This window comes from Ptychodera flava, chromosome 1 (assembly GCF_041260155.1).
Source record: "Ptychodera flava strain L36383 chromosome 1, AS_Pfla_20210202, whole genome shotgun sequence".
NCBI lineage: Eukaryota > Metazoa > Hemichordata > Enteropneusta > Ptychoderidae > Ptychodera > Ptychodera flava.
Window position 1 is genome coordinate 44,836,295 of NC_091928.1, and position 27,670 is coordinate 44,863,964.

General features: G+C 37.4%; 1 protein-coding gene and 1 long non-coding RNA gene across 2 annotated transcripts; both read left to right on the top strand.

Annotated features, from left to right (window-relative positions):
* The first annotated feature begins 102 nt into the window (after positions 1-102).
* On the top strand, positions 103-2,585 carry LOC139138917 (thioredoxin-like protein 4A). Its single transcript, XM_070707521.1, has 2 exons — positions 103-267; positions 865-2,585. Exon 2 carries the CDS (start codon positions 869-871, stop codon positions 1,295-1,297), a length of 429 nt encoding a protein of 142 aa, XP_070563622.1. The 5' UTR covers positions 103-267; positions 865-868; the 3' UTR covers positions 1,298-2,585.
* An 11,771-nt stretch (positions 2,586-14,356) lies between these two features.
* LOC139138923 (uncharacterized) lies at positions 14,357-20,746 on the top strand. The gene is made up of 3 exons (XR_011553694.1): positions 14,357-14,562; positions 20,006-20,087; positions 20,713-20,746. It is a non-coding gene; the product is annotated as an uncharacterized lncRNA (long non-coding RNA).
* The last annotated feature ends 6,924 nt before the right edge of the window (positions 20,747-27,670 follow it).

Sequence of the window (27,670 nt, forward strand, 5' to 3'; positions counted from 1 at the left end):
CTGCAAGCATTGGGAAGACAAACATTATAGAGGGCGCTTACGATTATTACTTTTGGCATCATTTTTCACACACATGGGGGTTCATAATACGATTTTCGGTCGTTTCAAGACAACTCGGTCACGTTGCGATTGAGCAAACACGCATAAATCGTGTTTCGAAAACTATTTTAATCTGTACAGGGGCACCATTCAACGTTACACATAAACACAAAAGGGTGGTGCGGTTGAAAACATTTCGTAGGTTTGATCTTGAAGTGTCCAAACAAGGTGAGTACGTAAACAATGTCAGTTGTCAGAGTGTGAATGGCTTCCCTTTCTCCTCTTCCGGGTGCTGGTGGTGTTGGTGTTGGTATTCTAGCACTGGATTTGGTATTCTAGCACTGGATTTGCAAAGCAAGTCATTAAGTTTGTATGATATCAAAGATCAAGTTTAGGAGCCGTCAAATTCCTAACCCGATGAACCTCACATACGTCATACCATGAACCAATAAACATTACCATACTAATATCCGAACACAGGGACCACCTGACCAACCGATTGGTAAGCAAGCGCTGGGATAGTCCTGTCTGTTCTTTAACCTACTTAAGACTCCCGCAAGTCCTTCAGCACTAGAAAATAATGTATTTCGATTACTTATGATCGTTTGAACTACATGTCGTGACCCAAAAAAATTATAACTTGTGTTTGGACACATGACACGCTCCCTCAATGCAATGGTAAACGGCCTCAGGTTCACAGGAGCCGGGCGCGGCCCCAGGGCAAATTTAGAACGTTTAGGGCCTGAGAGTTCAGTGTCAGATTGGTTGATATTAAAGGTTGTGCTGACATAGCCGACAAGTTCACACTTTTTTGTATTTTTTAAGCATCATGTCGTACATGTTGGCACATCTCCACAACGGATGGCAAGTTGACCAAGCCATTCTCTCGGAGGAGGACAGAGTTGTGGTCATCCGCTTTGGACATGACTGGGATCCTACCTGCATGAAAATGGACGAAGTCCTATACTCCATAGCTGACAAGGTGAAAAACTTTGCTGTTATATACCTGGTGGACATCACAGAGGTTCCTGATTTCAACAAAATGTACGAACTCTACGACCCTTGCACCTGTATGTTCTTCTTCAGGAATAAACACATCATGATTGACTTGGGAACAGGTAACAATAATAAAATCAACTGGGCGCTTGAAGACAAACAAGAAATGATTGACATTGTGGAAACAGTCTATAGAGGAGCCAGGAAAGGCAGAGGTCTTGTGGTGTCTCCAAAAGATTACTCAACTAAGTACAGATATTAGAGAATCAATTGTCGGAGAAGCCATATTCTTACATTTTCTGTTAGCTTTACCCTCTTGTTGAAACTTTTTATTTTGGTCACTTTACCCCTTCAAAATTCTCCTTTTTAAAATAAAATTACCGTACTAGGGATAGTGTCTACCCTGGAGCCATACAACATAACAACCTGTATTTTCTAGATTGTTGAAAATTATGGAACATATACATGTATTGTCAATAATTTGTGTTTTTGTGGAAGTGATCTGCTATGAAGCAAGAAATATCTAGAGAGAATAATGATTGAGTAAAATACTTGTAAAGCAAATGATTTTGTGAAATCCTTTCAAAAAATATACTGACAAAGTACTGCCAGTCAGAATTTTTTGAACACAAAGGGTGACATTCAAGAAGTGGTACAGCCATATTTACAAAATGATTAAGACATACCTGCCATAGTTTAACCGCAGACACTAAAGGAAACACTGTCTGTGACCAAACAGAGGCCCCATTATGGTGGCACTTACTGCCAATGTCCTACATGTAGCATACTTCTTAAACCTTGCCTACATGTAGAATACCACTTCTTAAACATTGTGTACATGTTGCATACCACTTCTCAAACACTGTCATATGAAACCTAAATATGCCAGTAACATCAGTATGTTGTTTCTTATGTTGTTGGTGGACTTCTGTGAGGATTTTGATGAAAGCAACAGCATGTGAAGTGATGTAAGCATACAGGAAAAACAGTAGCTTTCATGAAAAATTCTTTTGGTAAGCAAGTTAATATCAACTGAAGTGATCATCCTCTATGAAAAGTTTGACATTTCACACCAGTTGGTAAAAATCAGTATACTTTTGTTTGATAAAAGTTGTGCAGCTAGTCAAACTACTTTCCTTCACAGTGTTCTATGAGTTAGTACAACATTGTTGGAAAGTTTTAAGTAACAGTATTGTCTCCTCCTGGAATCAAAGATATTTTCCCAAATCATTCAAAAGGAGAATTTAGAGGAAACGTGCACTTTATAAAACTTGTCTATATATTTTTGTACATGTAGGTGACATACCGTATGTCACCAATGATCCACTGAGGAATCTCCAATGGTACAAATCAGATTGGATCATGGGATATCTCCTGTACTGTACACTATGTAATGTCCTTTAAACTATGTACATAAACAAAAATAGAAGAAACTACTGCAAAACCTTAAAGAAAGCTAGCCCAACACGGATGTTGTTAGCTTTTGTTTCTATTATTTTAAGAGTGATTAAAGTAAATATTGCTTTAATAAAGACAATTCTGTAATTATAGATTCCTGTCCCTCTATGATATTTCCTGTAATTTAGCCTGTGTAACTGACCGGTATCTTAGACTACAGGAATTCCTGCCAATGTCCATTCAGACAGTTTGGGCATTTTAAAACTTACTTAACATGGTTAAACTTCCCTTGAAATTAACAGGCAACTTCCAGCTGGTTTCAGACTGGCAGCTGCCATGAAAACACTTCTTCCCAACAGGGCTCATATATTGTATGTCATTTGTAGTTTTTGTGTGACAGTACCCTTTTAATGTGTTCTGAATCTGATGCCTTCAATCAAATGTACGAGTGTGTGTGTAAAATTTATCTAAAACGTTGTGTACATGCCCTGCTATGAAGTAGTACATTTTATGACAGCTACCAGTCTAAGCCCAGCTGGAAGTCACAGGTGATTTTTCAATGGAAAGCACCCAGCAATCTACACTGTGTATGTTGGAATTACTGTAGTGAATTTGCAAGTGTCTGACTGACGTTTCATTTAACACGATTCAGGGTATGTGTATAATGTTGAAAAATGTCATCCGATCAAAATAAGATTTTGTACAAAGATTCTAATGTAAATGGCAAGACCTTTTAGTTTGCAATAGGTGTAGCTTGCATAATGCAATTAATTGCATAACTATTTGTATAGAAGTTGGATATTTGTAGGGCTTTATTGAATTTGATGAAACTTGCCACATATATTAATGATAAGATGATCTAAATTTGAAAAACATTTAGCAGCTCCTTGTCAGCTGATTAGTAACTTGCATATGAAAGGACCTTCATAATCAGGGAGTATAACTGGAAGGGTGTGAACAAAGGCAATGAAAACCTGTTTAATACGTTGATAATACAAAGATAGGATATAAGTGAAAGATGGGAGTTTCATGTCAGCTACATGTAATTGCTAATGTGTATTTATATTTTTCAGTCCAGAGATATATGAACAGTGACTGACTGCATTAAGTCAGTGAAACTAAACATGTTTGCATACAATAACTTATGAGTGATCTAACAGGAACATAACGTAGTTCCATGTCATATAATTGGTATGGTAATTTGCATATTTCATTAATTTAAATGAACATTTAGTTTTTCTTTGACTGCACCAAAATGTAATGTTTTCCTTTGTAATGTTGACATGAGCATATTTAAACACAATTTGTGGTCAGTCTTTGATTTGATATTTATTATAATGGCAACTTTGTGGAGATGATTTCAAAGAAAACACAAGTACTAGTATCAAATCACAGACAACTGCCCCAAGTATTCTGGTAAGAGCAAGCATTCTTAAATGTAAATCAAATCAAAAGAAGCCTACAAAGTTCAGTACAAGATCAAACCTTAGCTTCAGTCATAAAACCAAAACACAGTAGGTCAAACAGCTCCATTTACCGTACTCGTCCGAGTATAAGCCCCCGGTTCGGCAACACTAAACAGCGGTAAAACTAGGGGAGGGGCTTATACTCGAGCAACCCCATGTTATCTGGCATGGACGCTTAATTTATGCTAATTTTATGCACGATTTTTTTCAACACCACTCGATCTTTCTATCTCTTTCAAAATCGACTTACACATCCAAAGAAATTGATTGTACAATCTCTGAATACAGAAGTGACATTTTGGTGAAATTTCAGCGTCGAAAAAAAACCCAAACTTGAAACAAAGACGTCATGTATGCTGCTGATCAACAGTAATGACATGTGATTGTGAACAGGCATGCATTGCCCACACGGAAAGGCAACTCAATATTCCAATATCAAACTGTCTACATCTTGTGAAAACAACAACATAGCAGTGAAAATTGTAATAGTCAGCAGGAAAAGTCTTCACAAATGAAAGGATAATTGCTTCAAACAAAAGAAGCTGCATGTTTCAAGCATGAAAACATCGTGGCCGTGAATGAAAATAAACAATGGCGGACGTGAGTGAGACTATTCTATTTAGGCGACGGGGGTGAGTAGGGTCAAAGAATCAAGATAGTACTGGAAAAACGTGTCATTTTCCTTACGATATTGTCAAGGGAACTCCAGTTTCCCATTGTTTTAACATCTTTTAATGGTTTCTTTATTATCTAAAATTAATTTTACCAAGTTAAATGACCGAATATACTCTCCTAACCTTTCTGTATTTGAGTTACACTAGGGTAGGGGCTTATACACGGATGTAATGCATTTTCTAAAATCCTATAAAATCAGTAGGGGGGCTTATACACGAGCAGGGGCTTATACTCGGACGAGTACGGTAAGTAGACAGCTCTGCAGAGCCCTCTTTGTGGAGTAAAACATGATTTAGTATTGATGGTGTCATGCAAGTGATCTCATTATCTGCATTCGAATGTTACAGTTGGTGAGTATAATTAGGCCCTTTCTAAATTTATCATTCTGGTCAAAACTTAGTGATTAAAGAGACTGTTTGTATTCTGGTTTACAGCACTGTATCCAAAGTGTCTACACATATCACACCCGAGAGAGAACATTAAGTTGCCCTCTAAGCTTATGTGCCAACATTAACACTAGGACTCTGAGATACACTGCTCAATTTTTTTTTATTTCAAAAAAAGGAAAAGTATCTGAATATTAATTTCATATAAATTGCGAATCATTTCATACAATAGTTTTATTAGCTCATATTTGGCGTACATATGTATACCACAGAGAGCTTTAGTCATTATACCATGATCATCCTGCTGGTTGAAGAGCCTCATGGAGTAGTGGGAAGACTTCATCAAAGTGTCATGAACTTGTGTGAGAATGGATAGGGAAAAGCCAAACACCAGTCTGAATAACAAGAAAGAAAACTATTGAAGTCATAAACATGGAAGCATTTGAATGTACAATCCCAGCAAAATACATATCAGATATTTGTAATGAACAAGGTAAGACCAAAAAAAGAAAAAGTAACATAAAATACCTGTTTGAGGTTGTCCTGTTCTAATATCTCGTTCATTACAAAATGTCACTCTTTTGCTATCCTATGATGTTGTGTCGTTACATTTGGGTACTATTCAATAACTATATCCAAAGGATTACATCATACTCTCAATCTGACATCAACTCGACTTTACTCTTTTGAATTCTATTGTTTGAAGGAGAGCTGTTGTTTTAGGGAGACTTCGGTTCCAAACAAATGAATTTCATATGAGTTATGTATGTGGGAATCATAAGCCGTCCCTGACAGGTTCTGATTCAAAGGGAAAGTCAAATATTTGTACAATTTCTTTTCATATCCATCCAGCAAAATTCTGGACAGCCAATTTGCAAATTTTCTGCTCGGTGTAAGTTTTTTAGAAAGTCATTGTTTGTCACGTGATAAACATATATGCAAGTAAGGCATGTTGTTTGCCCAAGTAATGAAAACTTTGCTCAGAAAATGTATGCTTTTCTCATTGTCAGCAAAATTAGATATTGTTTTTGTTGTAAATCTACACTTTGTTTAATGTACGTCACAAGTTTCATCACCTAATTGGGAAAGTTCATTAAATATGCAACTGGGCAGTGCCACTGTCATAAATCTGGTACATGACCTTGAAATTTGTCATATAATCCCTTGATAATATCTGCAAGCAGATTCATAGGATATGCTAGCTCTTGTCTTTCAGAGATATGTGGCTTCAACAAAATATATAATATACATGAAAATAAAGTGCTATTTGTGCATGCCACGCCCACCTAAAAACTAATCACTTTTTGCCCTTTCCAACTTGAAACAAAACCATGCACCAATATCGTGGATACTTAGGTTTTTGAAGTATTGCAGTGCTAGCAGCTAGCAATGATTAGGTTGAGTATATATACATGTACAGAAACAATAGGCCCGATGTACAGGCTATTCCTCTACATAAGGGAACATTCGTTTTTTACAGGGAGGGGGGGGGGGTGACTTTTACAAAACCGCTTTTTAGAGGGGGTCAAATTTTACAATCAATGATTGAAAGGGGGGGATCAAATTTTACAAAGTTTTGTATTGAGTTACGGAAAAAAAATTGACTTTGGAATTTCACCGAAATGTTGCTCGTGTAACCGATTTTTCGAGACGGCAGAATAATAACCGACCGAAGCTCAGCCAAATTTATTTCTCTAGCAGGGCCAACAAGTCCGAGACTGGCGTTAACCTCTCTAGAGCAGCAACAGAGCATGTAGCCATGAGTACAGGTCTGTGTGTTCCTGGCATATACGGCCTCCACCACAGCCAAGCAATGGTCTGTGGAGATAACTGGGGTCTCTGCAGCGAGATTCAAAATGGGGATCTCCATGGGTAAACAACTTGTCGAGTACGTTGTGTTTCAGAAAATGAGCGGTTTTGGACGTTTTTGCATAATCAAAGGGGGAACAGCACTTATCATGCTCCACTTTAATGATGATGGAATTAAAAACAAAGTGTGAATTAATTCACCAACGTCATACAGGCAAAGCGTAGGAAAATATATCGTCTTAAGCTAGGGCCAGTTGATTCGGCAGGTGAGCTGTTACACTCTCCTTAACGGATTCTGACTTCCATGGACACCGTCCTGCTGTCTGTATCAAACAAAAAACTATAATATAACAACACAGGAAGTTTTTGTACTCTTAGGGACTGGTCAGTTTCTTCAGCCGGGGGGGGGGTCACCCTGTTTTTGACTTTGGTGATAGGGGGGGTCACCATGTTTTTGAAATGCCCAATAGGGGGGGTCAGTGTGTTTTTGAATTTTGACACAGGCTCATCATTGCCTAAAATGCTAGTGTCCGCCACAAATTTCATCATTCAGTTGTATTTTTCGGCGCGCCCTTCGGGTGCGTAACTTTAATAATCAGTCATATTTTTCAGCACGCCCAACTTTTTGTATCAAGCATACATACATCAGAGATATCTGTATGTTAAATATTTTTCAGCGTGCTCTTCAAGCTCATTACTTTATTATATCAGACATTTTTCAGCATGCCCTTCAGGTGCATGACTTTAATATACCGGTACAAGGCATATATATCAGAGATATCAGGATGTTTCATACTTTCCGGCGTGCCCTTTGGGCGCCATACTTTAATAAATCAGAGATATCTTGATGTTTGCTAAGTGAAAGTGTAGCATTATGAAATCTGCATTTCATATGAAAAGGATGACAAATTCCTGATACTTTTCTGTTCTCTCTATGAGAATTCAGTATGAGAAAGCAACATGCACAAATATTTAACAATATATATTTGATACAGTGACTTATTTTAGAGATAGAAAAATAACAAGATATCTTTCCTTTTCATTGATGCAATTATTTTCCTTTGTTTCACAGGTTTTCTGTAGAAAGATGCTTTTTATGAACAAAATAACAGTTAAAAAAGGCAGTTTTTGTCATTATTAGCTGTGCTTTTATGGTTTCAATGTTACAAGAAAAGGTCCTCTCAGACACTGTACACATCAGATTTGGCTAAAAAAGCTCTCTATGGCTCCTCAGGAGATTTAATTGGATGGTTGGCAAGTCTTAACACCCATCAAAGTTTTTGATTCACTGCTTTTTCCTCTTTGATATTAATGATTGACATCCATTTCTGTACAACAGTTCAGGACATCTGGTTAAGCATAGAAAGTGTGAAATACATTCACAGCTCATTCAAAATACAGCTCATTCAAAATGTACTGTATTCAAACTTTAAGATTGACACTTTGAAATTCCTATCTTACAACTGACATGTCAACAATTTCATTAAAACATAGAATGACTATTTAAAATATAAATATATGTAAAATGTAAATATAATATATATATATATATATATATATATATATATATATATATATATATATATATATATATATATATATATATAATTTATGTCCACCTTTTGTTTTACCTATGTCGCGCCCTGGGGGGGGGTCACCCTGTTTTCGAAATTTGGAATAGGGGGGTCACCCTATTTTCAAAATTTGGAATAGGGGGGTCAGCCACTTTTTGACGTCGGCAAAAAATAATTCACCGCCCCCCCCCCCGGCCGAAGAAACTGACCAGTCCCTTATTATGTGAGCAAAAAAATCCATGCGAATTAATTCTGAGCAACAACACATGGTAGGGTTGACACCGGAATTGTTTTCATTACCGTATATGCTTGTAAAGACGGTATTGTAATAACTCTTTCCTAACCATTTTACAGAGTATTAATATCTAAGCTTTGAAACTAGAAGATAATGATTGACCACCATAAAGCTGTTCATATTTTATGTTTCCCCCTTTTCAACACTGAAACGATGATCAATATATTTTCATGACCTGGACAATGTTGCTTGCGCTCAGCCTTCTCAGCTGTATGACGACATTATTGTCGTCATACAGCTGGTTCAACAACTCGAGGTACCCTGGGGCACTCTTCGCCAATTGTTGAGTTGGGGACAGAAAAATAGCTAAATACTGTAAATATATAGCTGGGCCAAATGATCATTTAGAACTCGGCCACTGTAATTAACATCAGCAATGACCACCTCATCAGATACTAAACGTATAACTACAGTTTCAACAAAACGATGGACTTTGCTCGGGGAGAGAAAGGAAAGTGCCCTCGAATATGACATGTTTACATACATCATGCTATTATATTGATTAGTGCAAAATTTCATCCATTTATAGACAATTAGAGGTTATACACGGCAAGCGAGGGTATGTGGTAACGGATATAAGACATCTGGGGTGAAAATTAGCATATTTGGCGGGAAATAATCACCGAGCGAAGCGAGGTGATTATTTCACCCAAATATGCTAATTTTCACCCCAGAGGTCTTATCTCCGCAACCAAATACCCGAGCGCACTGTTTATAACCTCATTATAATATGCTAAACTTAAAAACAAGTTGACCATTTCGTTATTTAGGGCCGAAGTTGAATCTTTCTAATGCATACGCTCTAATTATGAATCACTTCTCACAATTCTTTTCTCACACTAACAAAGTAGCATCGTCCGCTCGCACGGCTCGTTAGCCAGACAGGAGTCTTCCTTCCGGAAGCATCCAGCTGCCCGGAGCGGAGACCTTGGCAAGCGAAGATGATAAAGTAGAAGCGGTCGTATTCTTCGTATTAGTCAAAGCGTGGCAATTTAGGTTGCGGGTGGTAAATTTGTCACGCGTGGGCTGTGCGAAGCCAGTGATTTTACATGCTTTGCATTTCTGTGACCTGCCAACACAATGGAGAATAGAAAGAATTTCGCGTCTGCTCTTTCAAAAAGCAAAGAATTTGAATTTTTATGGATTGACATTCTCTAACATATTAGACACACTCTTTTCTTACTAGTTCCATCACGATCTGACATTTCCACATGATCTAAATTCAATAAAAGGGAAAACAACGTGAAATACATAAATCATTCACCCGATCAAAGATGTAGACAGAAATTCAAAGCCTTCGTACAGCCCACGCATGATAAAATTACCATCCTAAAGCTAAATCGCACGCTTCGAATAATTCAAAGAATTCCACTTTTACTTTCTTCCTGTGAGAGAAGAACCATGGGAGGTGATTCATGATCAGAGCGTATACCGTGGGAAATTTTGGAGCTCGCTTTATCTCGGTTTTAGCATTTGGGATCCAGTAAGACTTGTGTGTACTTTTCATAATCGGAAGAATCGTTATCACGTCATCTATACACTTTTACCCTGACATACTTTTGACAAAGCCCTTGTTTTTATATTGTGATGCGTTCTGTAACGCAAACATCAAATCTTAAGACAAAGACTTTACAGAATATCTGAAGATCAGGAGGTGACTTTTTCTATCATAATTACATTGCAAATCAATAAAGAGTCCCACTACTATAGCGCGTTATTGTGTCATATGCAAAGGTGCTTTCCTTGTCTCTTTAACTGGAGTCTTTCATTTTTCTGCGCTTGAGATATGTTCCATATCTGGTGAATTGGTCATTGTGGGTTTTTATTTCAGTGACCGAGCTGTAAATTGTCATTTCACCCATCTGTTTAGCATTCTCCGGAGCCAGAGCATAATTTCCTCTCCGCTGACCCACGCAAAACGTGTAGCACTAAGCTGTTGCCGTAAAGAGGCGTGTTGTTTACGACGATGTCTACTTAGCTGTTATTCCCATCCCAAACTCAACAAATAATGACGAGTACTCCAGAGTACTTGGATGTCTTGAATTTCACTTATGATGTTGGCATAGGCATATTTCAAGATTATGAAGATATATTGTGGTCATTCACTAATTGAATAATTATTGCACGTTTTTGCAACTTTGTGCAGATAATTTTAAAGGAAACAAAAATAAAGTATCAAATTACAGACAACTGCCTTAGGTAGCCTGGTAAATGTAGGCATTCGTACACATAAATTAAAAGCATGCTTCATAGTTCAGAACAATATCAAACTTATTCGTAAAACCAAAACACAATCTGTCAAACGACCCCTTTTAAATAATATACAGCTCTACAAAGTCCCATTCGTGAATTGAACCATGATTTAGCATTGATGGTGCCATGCAGTTGGTCTCGTTATCTGCCATGGAATATTTTGGTTGCTGAGCATAAAGAGACTCTTTCTAACTTCATCACTCTGGTCAAACCTTAGTGATGTGAAAGAGACCGCGTGTTTTACTCTAGCTTACAGCACCGCGCAACACACCTGAGAGAACAGGACGTTGCATTCTATGTGCCGACATTAACACTAGGACTCTGAGACACACAACTCATTTTGGTAATTCGAAAAAAAAAAGGAAATTGTTAAATTATGAGCTTTTTCACGTATCGGAATAATTTAATGATTTCAACGAAATTAAGAGTACATTAGATTACAGATAACTGCCCTAGGTATCCTGAACACAATTGGAACTAATTTGGGATAATTGGATCTTCATATTTTTCAAATTTCTCAAAAGTTACAGGTGCGATATAGCTGAATGTTGCAATATTACAAATCACTCATAAAAACAAGTGTATAACTTAAAAAGAAAAGCAGGTGAGCTTACATGTGCAGATTAAATAGACATTACTTCACCAGCCAATTATCCCAAATTAGTTCAAATCGTGTTCCTGGTAAATGTAGGCATTTTGCACTTAAATCAAATCAAAAGAAGCCTACAAAATTCAGTACAATATAAAACCGTAGCTTTAGTCATAAAACCAAAACAATTAGTCAAACAGCTCCTTGTAAATATACAGCTTTACAAATCCCTGTTTTTGAATTGAACCATGATTTAGCATTGATGGTGCCATGCAGTTGGTCTCGTTATCTGCCATGGAATATTTTGGTTGCTGAGCATAAAGAGACCCTTTTTAACTTCATCACTCTGGTCAAACCTTAGTGATCAAAGATCGCGTTTCTATTATAGATGACAGCACTGGATCCAATTATGTCTGCACCCAACACGCCTGAGATAACAGGACGTTGCGTTCTATGTGCAAATATTAACACTAAGACTCTAAGGGAGCGTTCAGTTATTATAGCCTTGGGTGGGCAGGCAAATTTCGTACTTCGATGGATTGGACGGTGCATCAACATTTGTTCAAATACACTTGACTATGAATATCACAATCTAAGGTCCATGTCATATTATTAGTGTATAAGCAGGACTGAATTTCTGTCAAAGCAATGAAAACTTTGCCAAGAAAATGAAAGCTTTTATCGATGCGAGCAAACATACGATGTTGTTTCCGATGGTACATACATGCACTTTGTAAAGTGTCTGCCAAGAAAAGCGGTAATAATGCAGATGTTAACTTTGACAAATGCACTTTTAAGCTCCTAGTTCACAAGTATAATGCTGTTGAAGGGGACTCTGAAGTTCAATATGCTAACCTAGATCTTTTCTCTTCTTCATTAGCAGTTTTAAAATACACAATACTGTCCCAGTAAAAGGAGCAGTAGATGGCAGGACTGAAATAAACAAAATATGGTGCACTAAAATATATCAAATCGCTCCACTGGTTTCTAAAAGAAATGGAGGAAAGAAAAAAGGTTTTGAATTCTTTAACCTTCAGAAAAAGCCTAAGGCTACCATTAATTTAATTTGACTCCAGAAGGCCAGTGACGTTACGGTATGCCATCTCCAGGCGATGCATAGTATAGGTTGTTCTCCCTGCTATAGGCCTTATAGGCATTTTATTATATGAAATATCTATGTTTAGCCTTGTGCCCATCTCTGGAAACCATAGAAAGCAGACTATAGAAGGTTATGTGGAAACGAAGTTGTCAAATTAGCCAAATTAATGCGCTGCTAATGCAGTACAGCTTTGCAGCACATTACTTGTGTGCCAGCTCTTAATTCCTGCCAGAAAAAAAATAACACCTGCATGACCATGGCAATGAAAAGGCCTTGAAAGTGACACCTTTTCTCTTTGTTCGTGTTGACACAAGTATGAAGAGATACCCACAGATGTCTTTTCTCCCGAGCCACCTTTCCATTAAATAGGATGAGCTAAGAAATCAGGTGAAATTGTCTTTCAGTTCTCCTTAGTATTGTATACACTGCTTTACATTTTTAGACTGAAAAATATTCACACTGATTAAAATGCGAACAGCAGGTCAATCGTCAATATTTTAATGTACTTAGCTACTGTGAAATTCTTTGATAGTTGGCACATATATTGCTCACGTCAATTTTTCAATATTTTCCCCATTTTTGATGAGAACATCTTCAGTTTTTTCAGCCATGGAGATTCATAGTTAGATTCCTTAGGGATATCCCTAGTCAAGTTTTTTGACTTGCTGATGAAATGGGCAGGGTAATATTTTTAAGCTGGTGTACTCCTTTACTGTTAAAATATCTTTGGAAACACTTGTCTGATGAAATTTTTGGGCCAATATTCTCACTTCTTTGAAAGTACCCTGTCATATTTTTTAACTTTTGATAAAGTGCCGGGGAAACCCTATTTCTTGATTCACTCAGTATTACTGACAAAATGTTACTAGTATAAGTATCTCAAAGTACTCTTTACAATATTTCGAGCTATTTTGCATAAATAGTAACACGATGAAAACAGTGTCAAAACGCAATGAACTACCGCTAATCTTTAAATCTGTTGACCCAACAACGGTCTGTTGAATATCAGGCAATACTTTTTATAGCACATTAAGAGTAGGGAAAGACTTCCTTTCGGCCCACCCCGATTTTTTTTCTTAGAAGGATATACAACACTTTTAAGTATGCTAACCCTAATACTAACCTTGCCCTTTTTCTGATTTCTCCAAAAAGTTGTATATGATGTGCTTCTCCCAAGGAAAGTCCGTGGTTAAAGTGATTTCCAGGTATGAGAGGGCCTAATGGAACTCTTGCTTAGAGCAACAGTAATTTCAGCACACGCAGTCATGCCTTCGGCATTTCGCGACTCTCGCCTTTAGGCGCTACGCTTGAGACACCCTTTTCCCGTATATTTGGTGGAGACACTGGTACTATAATAAAAAAGAAAACGCACAGGGGACTGTTGGCAGTCTAGCCCTGATCCCGTTGGACAATGACAGTTGAATGCAACCGATGTTCACCATACCCGTTCCTCGACATGGCTGACGACAATGTTTTTAACAGTCCTTGCTCGACAGTGTTGAAAAAACAGGCCGGCCTCGGTAGTCTAGTTAATGTAGGTCGTGTGTAGGCCCAATCAAGCTGAAAAGAGGCTCACGAAATTCAGTAGCGCATCAAACCAGACTAGGAGTCAACCAGAGCATTTGTCGTAAAACAAAAAGTCTGTGTAAAAAAGCTCCTCATGCTCCTTGTAAAGTAAACACCTGCTAAAAGACACTCAACAATAATTAAGTGTTGATAGTGCCATGGTTGTGATCTCTTTACTCTACTAGCTTGTTCCAGCAAGTGAGAAAGAGATAGAGGGAGTACGCGCGTTTGGGAGTCCTGTCATCTGGTTGTAAATATGTCATGTGGTTGTTGGCTATGACACACCCATATTTGGTTATGTTTCGATGTCAAAGATCAGAGTTGAAAGTCCAAGCATGGGTAATTCCTTGCATTCTTGATACCTTGTGCCAGCTCTGGTTGTCAAAGCACGTTTTCATTTGTGCCATTTCGAAGCAAGTGAGTACAAGTATAGTAGTCTGTTCGATTCTTGATCGTAGGCTTGTAACACAAGGATACGATTTCTCATATATCTCTGGTGTTAGCATGCAGGCGGTTTTAAAATTCAGAGGTCTTTAAAATTCAGAGGTCAGACGAAATCAGGTCTACATGACAGTCCGCCTCTGACTGTACATCAGTCATCATGATCGACCTCGACAGATTCAGCACTTTAGTGTTTGATTGTTATGGTCCAAAGCCGTACAAAGCTACTGTGCTTGCTTTTGTATTCATGGCACTGCTTCAGTAACAACGGTCGAAAATGCTCAAAGCATTATAAACCTGGTTGCATGGACACTCCGGCGCATCTCTCTTAGTGTGCTATGGCTGTGACTTCTAAGTTTTCCCAGTGGTTTTTCATCTTTCTATGCTATCGCCAACTGATTTAAGTTGTCTAATCAAATATTTTTGCAGAATCTGCATTTTTAGTATGCTGAGTCACAATGTGTCACCTGGTTGCACGGACACTCTGGTGCATCTCTCTTACTGTGCTAAGGCTGTGACTGATAAGTTTTCTCATTGGTTTTCATCTTTCTATGCTATCGCCAACTGATTTAAGTTGTCTAATCTAAATTATTTGCAGGAACTGCATTTTTAGTATCCTGAGTCACCATGTGTCACCTGGTTGCACAGACAGACTGGTGTATCTCTCTTACTGTGCTAAGGCTGTGACTGCTAAGTTTTCTCATTGGTTTTCATCTTTCTGTGCTATCGCCAACTGATTTAAGTTGTCTTATCTAAATTCTTTGCAGGAACTGCATTTGTAGTATGCTGAGTCACCATGTGTCACCTGGTTGCACGGACACTCTGGTGCATCTCTCTTACTGTGCTAAGGCTGTGACTGATAAGTTTTCTCATTGGTTTTCATCTTTCTATGCTATCGCCAACTGATTTAAGTTGTCTAATCTAAATTTTTTGCAGGAACTGCATTTTTAGTATGCTGAGTCACCATGTGTCACCTGGTTGCACAGACACTCTGGTGCATCTCTCTTACTGTGCTAAGGCTGTGACTTCTAAGTTTTCTCATTGGTTTTCATCTTTTTATGCTATCACTAATTGATTTAAGTTGTCTAATCTAAATTTTTTGCAGGAACTGCATTTTTAGTATGCTGAGTCACCATGTGTCACCTGGTTGCACGGACACTCTGGTGCATCTCTCTTACTGTGCTAAGGCTGTGACTGATAAGTTTTCTCATTGGTTTTCATCTTTCTATGCTATCGCCAACTGATTTAAGTTGTCTAATCTAAATTATTTGCAGGAACTGCATTTTTAGTATGCTGAGTCACCATGTGTCACCTGGTTGCATGGACACTCTGGTGCATCTCTCTTACTGTGCTAAGGCTGTGACTGCTAAGTTTTCTCATTGGTTTTCATCTTTTTATGCTATCACTAATTGATTTAAGTTGTCTAATCTAATTTTTTGCAGGAACTGCATTTTGAGTATGCTGAGTCACAATGTGTCACCTGGTTGCACGGACACTCTGGCGCATCTCTCTTAGTGTGCTAAGGCTGTGACTGCTAAGTTTTCTCATTCGTTGTCATCTTTCTATGCTAACGCCAACTGATTTAAGTTGTCTAATCTAAATTTTTTGCAGGAACTGCATTTTTAGTATGCTGAGTCACCGTGTGTCACCTGGTTGCACGGACACTAGCGCATCTCTCTTACTGTGCTAAGGCTGTGACTGCTAAGTTTTCTCATTGCTTTTCATCTTTCTGTGCTATCGCCAACTGATTTAAGTTGTCTTATCTAAATTCTTTGCAGGAACTGCATTTGTAGTATGCTGAGTCACCATGTGTCACCTGGTTGCACGGACACTTTGGTGCATCTCTCTTACTGTGCTAAGGCTGTGACTGATAAGTTTTCTCATTGGTTTCCATCTTTCTATGCTATCTCCAACTGATTTAAGTTGTCGAATCAAATTTTTTTGCAGAATCTGCATTTGGAGTATGCCGAGTCACCATGTGTCACCTGGTTGCACGGACACTCTGGTGCATCTCTCTTACTGTGCTAAGGCTGTGACTTCTAAGTTTTCTCATTGGTTTCCATCTTTCTGTGCTATCGCCAACTGATTTAAGTTGTCTTATCTAAATTCTTTGCAGGAACTGCATTTTTAGTATGCTGAGTCACCATGTGTCACCTGGTTGCACGGACACTCTGGTGCATCTCTCTTACTGTGCTAAGGCTGTGACTGATAAGTTTTCTCATTGGTTTTCATCTTTCTATGCTATCGCCAACTGATTTAAGTTGTCTAATCTAAATTATTTGCAGGAACTGCATTTTTAGTATCCTGAGTCACCATGTGTCACCTGGTTGCACAGACAGACTGGTGTATCTCTCTTACTGTGCTAAGGCTGTGACTGCTAAGTTTTCTCATTGGTTTCATCTTTCTGTGCTATCGCCAACTGATTTAAGTTGTCTTATCTAAATTCTTTGCAGGAACTGCATTTGTAGTATGCTGAGTCACCATGTGTCACCTGGTTGCACGGACACTCTGGTGCATCTCTCTTACTGTGCTAAGGCTGTGACTGATAAGTTTTCTCATTGGTTTTCATCTTTCTATGCTATCGCCAACTGATTTAAGTTGTCTAATCTAAATTTTTTGCAGGAACTGCATTTTTAGTATGCTGAGTCACCATGTGTCACCTGGTTGCACGGACACTCTGGTGCATCTCTCTTAGTGTGCTAAGGCTGTGACTTCTAAGTTTTCTCATTGGTTTTCTCTTTTATGCTATCACTAATTGATTTAAGTTGTCTAATCTAAATTTTTGCAGGAACTGCATTTTTAGTATGCTGAGTCACCATGTGTCACCTGGTTGCACGGACACTCTGGTGCATCTCTCTTACTGTGCTAAGGCTGTGACTGCTAAGTTTTCTCATTGGTTTTCATCTTTCTATGCTATCGCCAACTGATTTAAGTTGTCTAATCTAAATTATTTGCAGGAACTGCATTTTTAGTATGCTGAGTCACCATGTGTCACCTGGTTGCACGGACACTCTGGTGCATCTCTCTTACTGTGCTAAGGCTGTGACTGCTAAGTTTTCTCATTGGTTTTCATCTTTTTATGCTATCACTAATTGATTTAAGTTGTCTGATCTAAATTTTTTGCAGGAACTGCATTTTGAGTATGCTGAGTCACAATGTGTCACCTGGTTGCACGGACACTCTAGCGCATCTCTCTTAGTGTGCTAAGGCTGTGACTGCTAAGTTTTCTCATTCGTTTTCATCTTTCTATGCTAACGCCAACTGATTTAAGTTGTCTAATCTAAATTTTTGCAGGAACTGCATTTTTAGTATGCTGAGTCACCGTGTGTCACCTGGTTGCACGGACACTAGCGCATCTCTCTTACTGTGCTAAGGCTGTGACTGCTAAGTTTTCATTGCTTTTCATCTTTCTGTGCTATCGCCAACTGATTTAAGTTGTCTTATCTAAATTTCTTTGCAGGAACTGCATTTGTAGTATGCTGAGTCACCATGTGTCACCTGGTTGCACGGACACTTTGGTGCATCTCTCTTACTGTGCTAAGGCTGTGACTGTCTAAGTTTTCTCATTGGTTTCCATCTTTCTATGCTATCTCCAACTGATTTAAGTTGTCTAATCAAATTTTTTGCAGAATCTGCATTTGGAGTATGCCGAGTCACCATGTGTCACCTGGTTGCACGGACACTCTGGTGCATCTCTCTTACTGTGCTAAGGCTGTGACTTCTAAGTTTTCTCATTGGTTTTCATCTTTCTGTGCTATCGCCAACTGATTTAAGTTGTCTTATCTAAATTCTTTGCAGGAACTGCATTTTTAGTATGCTGAGTCACCATGTGTCACCTGGTTGCACGGACACTCTGGTGCATCTCTCTTAGTGTACTAAGGCTGTGACTTCTAAGTTTTCTCATTGGTTTTTCATCTTTCTGTGCTATCGCCAACTGATTTAAGTTGTCTAATCAAATTTTTTTGCAGAATCTGCATTTTTAGTATGCTGAGTCACCATGTGTCACCTGGTTGCACGGACACTCTGGTGCATCTCTCTTACTGTGCTAAGGCTGTGACTTCTAAGTTTTCTCATTGGTTTCCATCTTTCTGTGCTATCGCCAACTGATTTAAGTTGTCTTATCTAAATTCTTTGCAGGAACTGCATTTTTAGTATGCTGAGTCACCATGTGTCACCTGGTTGCACGGACACTCTGGTGCATCTCTCTTGGTGTACTAAGGCTGTGACTTCTAAGTTTTCTCATTGGTTTTTCATCTTTCTGTGCTATCGCCAACTGATTTAAGTTGTCTAATCAAATTTTTTTGCAGAATCTGCATTTTTAGTATGCTGAGTCACCATGTGTCACCTGGTTGCACGGACACTCTGGTGTATCTCTCTTACTGTGCTAAGGCTGTGACTGCTAAGTTTTCTCATTGGTTTTGCTCTTTTTATACTATTACAAAGTGATTCAAAATCAAAATTTTATGCAGTCGTCTGCTTTAGGAGTATGCTGAGTCACAATGTGTCACCTGGTTGCACGGAGTCATGTGGTACATCTCTCTTTCCTTATAAGGCTTTGTCATCTAAGTTTCTCCTTTGTTTTGCTCTTTTTATGCTATTAAAAAGTGATTCAAGTTTTCAAATAAAAAATTTATGCAGGAATCTGCTGTTAGATCATGCTGAGTCAGAATGTGTCACCTGGTTGCACAGAGACTTTGCAGTGGTATAAAACTTGCTAATTAAGGGGCGCTGCACCCAACACAGGGTATTTTGCACCAAAATCACTTTTTTGTAGACATTCATTTAATTTAATGAAATTGTTAACCCATGATTAAAATATTATTATTTTGGTTCATCTTCAAGGCTGTCAAGCAGTCGTAGGTTGCTTGATAAAGAAGTGTTAATTTTTGCAAATGTTTGCAAATCACCCAATTTCCTGGCTTCACTATTCTTCAAGTTTCAAGATTTCCAAACAATTTAACTCCATACTGACTTGGTCAAACTTTCTTAAATTTTCACATTATTTTTTTTAAATGTTGTTAAACAAAACTTTTTTTGATTGGCAATAAAGTTCTTACATTTTGAATAAGAGGCATTTTAATTTGTATGAGGATCATGTACTGTAAAATATGTTCAGATGTAACCTGCCAAAAGAAGGAAATGACAACCATGTTAAAAGTGATATTTTATTCAAATCATATGTGTCACTGCCCATTTAGGGCAACTGTTGTCAGCTCCACTTATATATAACCATTGCAAGACTGATATCATTTTTTATATACAAAGTAAAACAAACTGTGGCATATATGTCTTTTGAAGGTTTATGGCATGTCTGTTGAAAACAGAGAGTATTAAAAAAAGACTAATTTTTAATATGAAACGTCTGTGAACAGTGTCTATTCATTCTGATGTAATAATGGATTTTTGTTTGTTTTGACAGTATCTTTGAATGCTATGACACTGCCTTAACAACAGATGGTAAGAAGTTTGTTTTGGAAGAGGAATGTGAAAGAAACGTCAATGTAAGTAGGGTATTATGTTCATATGTTGCTTCTCACATTGGTGTACCATTTTGTAGTTACAACTTGAGCTGTATCCTGTGAATGGTTTTGGGATAATTGTGTAAGTTATTATATTACAACTCTCAAAAATTTAGAGGGCCTGTAATGCTTACTTTTGATATTTTTTCATTATTTATATTTGTCCACTGTAAGTTGTTATTTTACTACAAAAAGATTGCTAAAAAATCAATATTTAGCTTGTCAGCATAGCACTTGTATGTGTGATTGCACTGGTATTAGAAAGCAGCCATAAGGACTTGTTTTAAACATCAGCATCCTGGTGCACAGTATACTGGGTAATCAGACTCAACAAGGAGCCACATGCATAAGCAGTGGAGGTCATCAACACCAGTGCTAAATAAGAGTATTTTAACAAATATTTTTATTGCACACAGAACTCATATAATTATTGAACTATTACATTCTATTGAATTACATTTCCAATGTTACTGTGCACAAGTTTATGGGCTAGCCCTATCATGATATCATACATTTTATGACATTATCTACCACAGGTTTACATGGGTGAAAGAAATATACAAAAATGTATTAACAGTATATCTATATTTCTATTTTTCTCACTCAGGTTTGTTGTAGACTACATCACAATTGTGTTGTTGAGGAGGCTGAAGTTTACCTTATGTCAAGGAAAAGAATGGTTATGCTTGAAGAAGCAAATAAACTCTAGTATTGCCACAGAAATCTAAATATACTGTTCTGCAGGGATAACCTTATTGACATTTGTCCATATTGTTATGAAATATTTTAAAACTTAAATTTTAAGGCAATTATTGTCATATTTAACCAAAAATATCATTCAAAAGTTCTGGTCAGACACATTAATATTGATTATACATGTCCCTTAGGATGACAGCAATAAGATTTTGTAAAATCGTGCCAAGATATGCAACTTTGTATTTTTGAGATTATTTTTGACATTGTAGATCTATTTTTTTCTTGAAAACTCCTTGCCAGACTTTTTGATATTCAGTATACAGGTCCTTAGGATGACTTAAGTCAGATATTTTTATACAGTGAGAAAATGCAAAATTTTGTATTTTTGGAGCAATTTTTGTCAATTTTGGTCAAAAAGTGCTTTTGTCTAATTGGTGTTTATCTGATAGCTTTGCATTTTCTTATAAAAATCCCTGGAGAGTACCTAAGCCAAATCATTTTTCAAACTGGGGGAACCCATGATTTTTTATTTTGGAGCCAATATATTAGTCTGCAAACTTGAATGACCTATTCCAAATCTGAATACTTTGTAAATCAATTTTGAAGACACTGAAAATAATGTAGTTTTATTTGGTGCCAATTTGTAGTGAAATATGATAAGAAAAAAGTTGTAAAACTATGTTTCATGTAGTGGATCAACTTTAGCAAATATTTCATGGAGGAAACCCCATACACTGATGAGGGATTTCAATCCACAAGAAGGCATATGGCAAGATGCACCATACCATTAAAACAGACTCCAGTTTATTTGTATCAGTTCCAATCATTTTGTTACATAAACAAAAAAATCTGTCATGGTATCACTGAATAAAGTAAATCTTCACAAAGATGAAGGCAGCCGAGTGAAATCATGTGTAGATTGAATAAGATGAGTGATGAATGATAATATCAGGTCACTTCACCACACAAACAGAATAAACAACGATATTACTGTTGACGACCTATCCCTCTGACACCATATTGTTTTTTGATCAGTACACTGCATATATTTACTCCTTCCAAGGTTTGAATTTATCAGTTATCATCGACCAATTACCAGTGGTTGCCTGCTTTTGATTACAACTTTGAACTTGCAGTAGAAAATGTTGACTTACAATATATTTTGCTTGCAGTAATTATCAAAATATAGTTGCACATTTTTATCTGAAACCGAGAAGTTTTCACATTTAATGTTACACATACTACTCATACAACTAGGAAGTTATTGAAATCTTTCAATTTTCCTCTGACGTCCAACATTTGAAAGTTAATTGACCTGTTGGAGGTTTCCTTCTCACCAGTTTATTTGGTGTGTATATTGCACATTGTATTCTTGGCTCATCTGTGTATAACTTAACTCTGAGTAAATCTTAACATTTCAAGCAAGGACCATCAAATTTTTACTGTTGATCTACAAAATTGAAAAGTGGCTGTTAAAACGGAATTCTGCCTATGAAAATTGAAAGTTCAAACTCTTTGCAAACACAATAGTATTTTGAGTGAATAAGTGGAAATAGGAATACCTCTTTTTGTTTGTCAGATAGGAGCAATACTGTGCCCTTGGTGGTATATTTTTAAATGACTTGCAGAAATTGATATTTATTACTGTTGTTATTATTGCTAACTGTTGTTTTGCCTGATTGAGGCACACACCTAGCTATCCTATGGATTCTCTTGAATATTATCACAGTACAGCTACATGAGCCACCAGGCCGCTGCTAGTTGAAACGCCTATTTGTAGGGGTTTTAATGACTGCTAAGCTAGGCGAATTAGTATTGTAGATATTGTGAGTTCAAGCCCCATAAAATGCATCAGCAAGACTGCATCAAAGTTGACCACTTTTACTGTACATGTTGTTCACAAATTTAGTTCTAAGGCCATCAAGAATATTTTGATGGGTCTTTTAGAGTAATTTAACATAAGGGCCTGGGGGGGGGGTCAGAGGAATGTGAGGGTAGTCACTCAAAAAATTGAAAGCTACAAGGAGGTTGTTCAAAATTGGAGAGAAAGACAATTTTTGGTACAAAATGAATTGAAATACCTCTCAGATTGCACCATTTCATCAATTTCTCAAAATTCTTAATGCGACCCCCTGTCACTTCCTCTCCCCCTGGGGTGTTCTGACAGTTTTACTTAGTAAAAACAAATAGAAAACACCTAATATTACACCAGACTGCATCATTGAACTCATTAATTTCTCAAAATTTCCGACGTGGCAGAGGGGACACGCCTCTCACACTTTTCCCCTGTGGGGTGTTCTAACAGTTTTACACAAATTGATAACATCTCTCATGTTGCACCAGACTGCATTATTGCACATATCAATCTCAAATTTTCAACACGAGAGGGTACAACTCTGACACCCCCCCCCCGCGCGCCTCCCGACTGTTCTCCTGTACTTTCAAATTCTGCCCTGTCAGATATCTTAGTGGAAACCTTGTCATGATGCCCATCCAAAATAAACAATACTGTATGGTAAACAATACTATATGGTTGGATAGTGGTTACAGCATGAGCTTTTGTATCTACATTTTATTGTGACTCTGAATTTCCTTTTGCCGGTCACATCTTTTTCAACTGTCATGAGGTAACCATGATATTCCAGCAGGATATGAAAGGTCTGTACTATTGCTGCAGTTTTGTAAATGTTACAAATATATGTCTTGGTATTTAACTGGTCTAAGTGGTTGGGGGGAGGGGAGGGATCAGTCAAAATTTCTTGTTAGAGGTTGGCATGGGGTTTACTCGAAATTTCAGAATACTACGAAATTCCCCCGACTTCCCCCCAAGGTCGTAAATAATTACGACTCCCTAAGTAAGATTTTTACCACAGGAAAACGTTAATTTTATTCACTCTTCATCTTTTGTTAACCTTAGAAATTTGATTATGTAAAATGTGTTGTTACTTGTTGTAATCTTGAATTGTTGAAATGAATAAAATCTTGGAAAGTAAAACATGATCCTGTGTCACTGTTGTTCCTGTCTTGTTTCACCATCAGAGAAAAAAAAATTCTTATAAATTCACACCCAATTGCTCTACCAAAACAGAAAAATTATTGACATTTTTCAGGCAAAACACGTGCCGTCTCACCAGTTATACTTGTAAGTTCAATGCAACTCTGCATAACATGTTCGGACGAGAGAGGTGACCATAGAGGGCGAACGTCCTACTGGTACTCGTGTGACAGGCTTGCAACCACATGACATACTCCGGGTGCGCGCGTACTGGTCTACAGGAGAAAGATGCGCAATGAGCCCCTATCTGTATAACCTCAGGTCAAACCCGAGTGATCATGGGGACAGGGTTTGTATTCTAAGGGGAGAACCATATGATTGGGGGGTGGCTGGAGGAAATGGGTGTGGGAGCAACATTTTTCGACCACTGTGGCAGCAAGTTTTTTTCTATAGTAGATCTGTCCTGTGTCAATTTTATTTCCACATGTGGAAGGAATGCAAATTTTATTAGTGATTATCAATTTTTTACTATGCGGTTCACTATCATTAGTAAGTCAATCTAAAACATCTCTATATAAGTTTTGATCATCACAGTGTTTATTGCAACACAATGAAATATGTTTGCTAGGACGTAGTATACAACAAAAAGCCTTTTGTTGAACGAATTTTTACAAACCTTTTGCTGTGTGTTTATATCACGAGTACTGGCAAAAAGACGTTGGACTTCTTCATGTGTTAATGTTAGCATCGCAAAAGGCAGCGCATCTCCTGAGAATGAGAGAATGAGAGAGTCAGCTTTCCCAAATTTTGTAACAATTTTTTTTCTTTGGTTTGATATAATCAATTTTTTTCTCAAGGTATTACTGGAACAATTTTTTTTCTTCTTCTTAACTTGCCGACTATTTTTTTCCTACCAAAAATCCTCCGGTCCCCAAGAAATGAAATGGTTCTTCCCTATCACCGATCACTATTTCGTCCAGCGTTCCTTTATCTGGTTGTCTGCCAAATTCATTAACTAACGCATGAAGAATGAGCATTTATTTAACACACCACTGCTCTAACAGACTGCCTCAGTTGCTTCCGTCCGTGAAATAAAAAAACCAACCAAAATTCGTGTCGTAATTTCAATTTTGTGTTGTAGTGATGAACTCTTTCACGGAATAATCTATGCTTTTCCGTAGTGCTTGCTTGCTCTGTAATTGTCATATAAACTGTGGTTGTACTAAAAACACAGGAGCTAACATGAAAAATTCTATTGGTGAGCAAGGTAATATAAACTGAAGTGGTCATTCTCTAGGAAAAGTTGATAATTCATAGCAATTGGTAAAAATCGCTATCCTTTAGTTTGATAGTACAGTAGATTTTCGATCGGATTCGAACTCACTACGTAAGGCCCCCACCATCTAGCGAAGATATCACAGTCACAACTACTCAGCCAAGTGCTCACCCTTGAAAAGAGTGGTTCAATTAAACCGAACTAAGTTGTTATAATTTTTCTGACTGCGACCTCCTCTTGCCGTAGCGTTGATAAAGCACTCGCACTCACATACAAGCTATCACACATCACACACAAACTTTATCAGAGGTGCAGCAAGACTCTATACCACTTTCCTTTAAAGTACTCCATGCGAGAGAGTACACAGTTGTTGGAAAATTTTACCTAAAGTATTGTCTTCTTGAATCAAATATATTTTTCCAAATCATTCCAAGGGAGAATTTAGAGAAGTTATGTGCTTTAAAGTACATTTGTACAATTTATAAAACTTGTCTATACATCTGTGTGCATGTGGGAGACAAACTAGATTTTACTTAGGATATACAGAGGAATATTTAATGGTACAAATCAGATTGGATCATGGGATATCCCCTGTAGCTGTACTGTACACTGTGTAATGACCTTTAAATCTATGTGCATAAACATCATGCAAATAGACAAAAATACAAGAGCCAGCCAAACGCTTATGTTGTAAGCTTTTTTCTTATTACTTTAAGAGTGATTAAAACAAACATTGCTTGTATAAAGGCAGTGCTGTAATTATTGATTCTAGTCCGTCTATAACATATCCTGCAAGCCAGTGAAATTTCCTTAGATAACAGCAATTCCTGCAAGTCCATTCAGACTGCTCAGGCATAGTTTAAACTTCTCTTGAAATTTATTGGCGACTACAAGCTGGACTGAGACTGGCAGCTGCCATGGAAACTCCCCTTCCCAGAAGGGCTTCATATGTTGCATGTCAGTTTATGTGTGACAGTACCCTTTTAATGTGTACTGAATCTGATGCCTACAATCAAATGTATGAGTGTGAGTGTAAAATTTATCTACAACGTTGTATACATGCCCTGCTATGAAGTAGCACGTTTTATGACAGCTACCAGTTTTAGCCCAGCTGGAAGTCACTGATAATTTTGCAAGTTGAGTAATACCCCGGCCATCTAAACTGTGTCTGCAGCAATTTCTGCATTGAATTTGCAAGTGTCTGATAGATGTAACATTTAGCATGATTGATGAAAATTCAGTATATGTGTATCCATGGAGACAAATAAACCTTAATCCTTGTCTGCAATACTCCTATATCTTAAAGTCCAGGTCATTCAGAAAGACCGTTCAATGACATTTATATGTTTATCTGTTTGTACGGTGCGATATCTCAAGAATGGCACAGCTGATCAAAATCAGATTTGGTACACGGATTCTATTTGGGAAGGGCAAGACCTTATTGCCTTGCTTTAGTTGTAGCTTCCATGATGCAATTAAGATGTATAATTGTTTGTATAAAAGTTGGATATTTGCAGGACTTTACTAACTCTCGGCGAAACTTGAGATTAAATGACATAAATGTGAAAGACGTGGCAGTTTCTTGTCATCTGATTGGTAACTTGCATAAAGTGCCTTTCATAATTTGGGAATATGACTGGAATGATATGACATAGGGAAATAAAAACCTGTTTAATTTATTTATAATACATAGATATGATATTGGTGAAACATGGCAGTTTCATGTCAGCTAAATGGAATTGCTAATGTGTATTTATATTTTCAACGAAGAGCTATATGAGCAATGACTGACTACATCAAATCAGTGAAACTAAACATGTTTGCATATATACGTAAAAACTTGTGAGTGTATTTAGAGGAACATAATGCACTTCCATGTCATATAATTGGTAATTTGCATATTTCATGAATTGAAATGTAGTTTTTGACTGGCTGCACCAAAATGTAGTGAGATTTATGTGTGATGTTGACATCGGCATGTTTCAAGACATGTTGTGATAAGTCACTCATTGAATATTTATTGTAATTGCAGCTTTGTGGCAATAATTGCAAAGAAAATAAATTAGAGGCCACTGGATCAGATAGCCTGGTAAATGTAGGCATTCTTACATGTAAATCAAATCAAAAGAATCCCAAAAAGTTCAGTACAATATCAAACCGTAGCTTTAGTCATAAAACCAAAACAGAATCGTTCAAACTGCTAAATTTAAGTAAACAGCTATACAGAGTGAAGTAAATCATGATTTAGTATTGCGGGTGTCATGCAGGTGATCTCGTTATCTGCATTGGAATGTTACGGGTGGTGAGTATAATGAGGCCCTCTCTAAATTTATCACTCTGGTCAAAACTTAGTGATCAAAGAAACTTTGTTCGTATTCTAGCTTACAGCATTGTATCTAGACTTGGTTCCAGTCTGTGATGATTTGTGTTCTCTTTCATGTCAAACGTATGAGTGGGGTGAACGCTAAACAGGGGAGTTTCTCCCGGAATCAATCCGGCAGAACGATAATAATAATAATAATAATAATAATAATAATAATAATAATAATAATTACTGCGCAGACTCAAAGGTAACGCGTTCAATTAATCGCAAGGAAA

Coding starts and splice junctions, on each gene's coding strand:
- LOC139138917 (XM_070707521.1), top strand. CDS start 869: ATGTCGTACATGTTGGCACATCTCCACAACGGATGGCAAGTTGACCAA.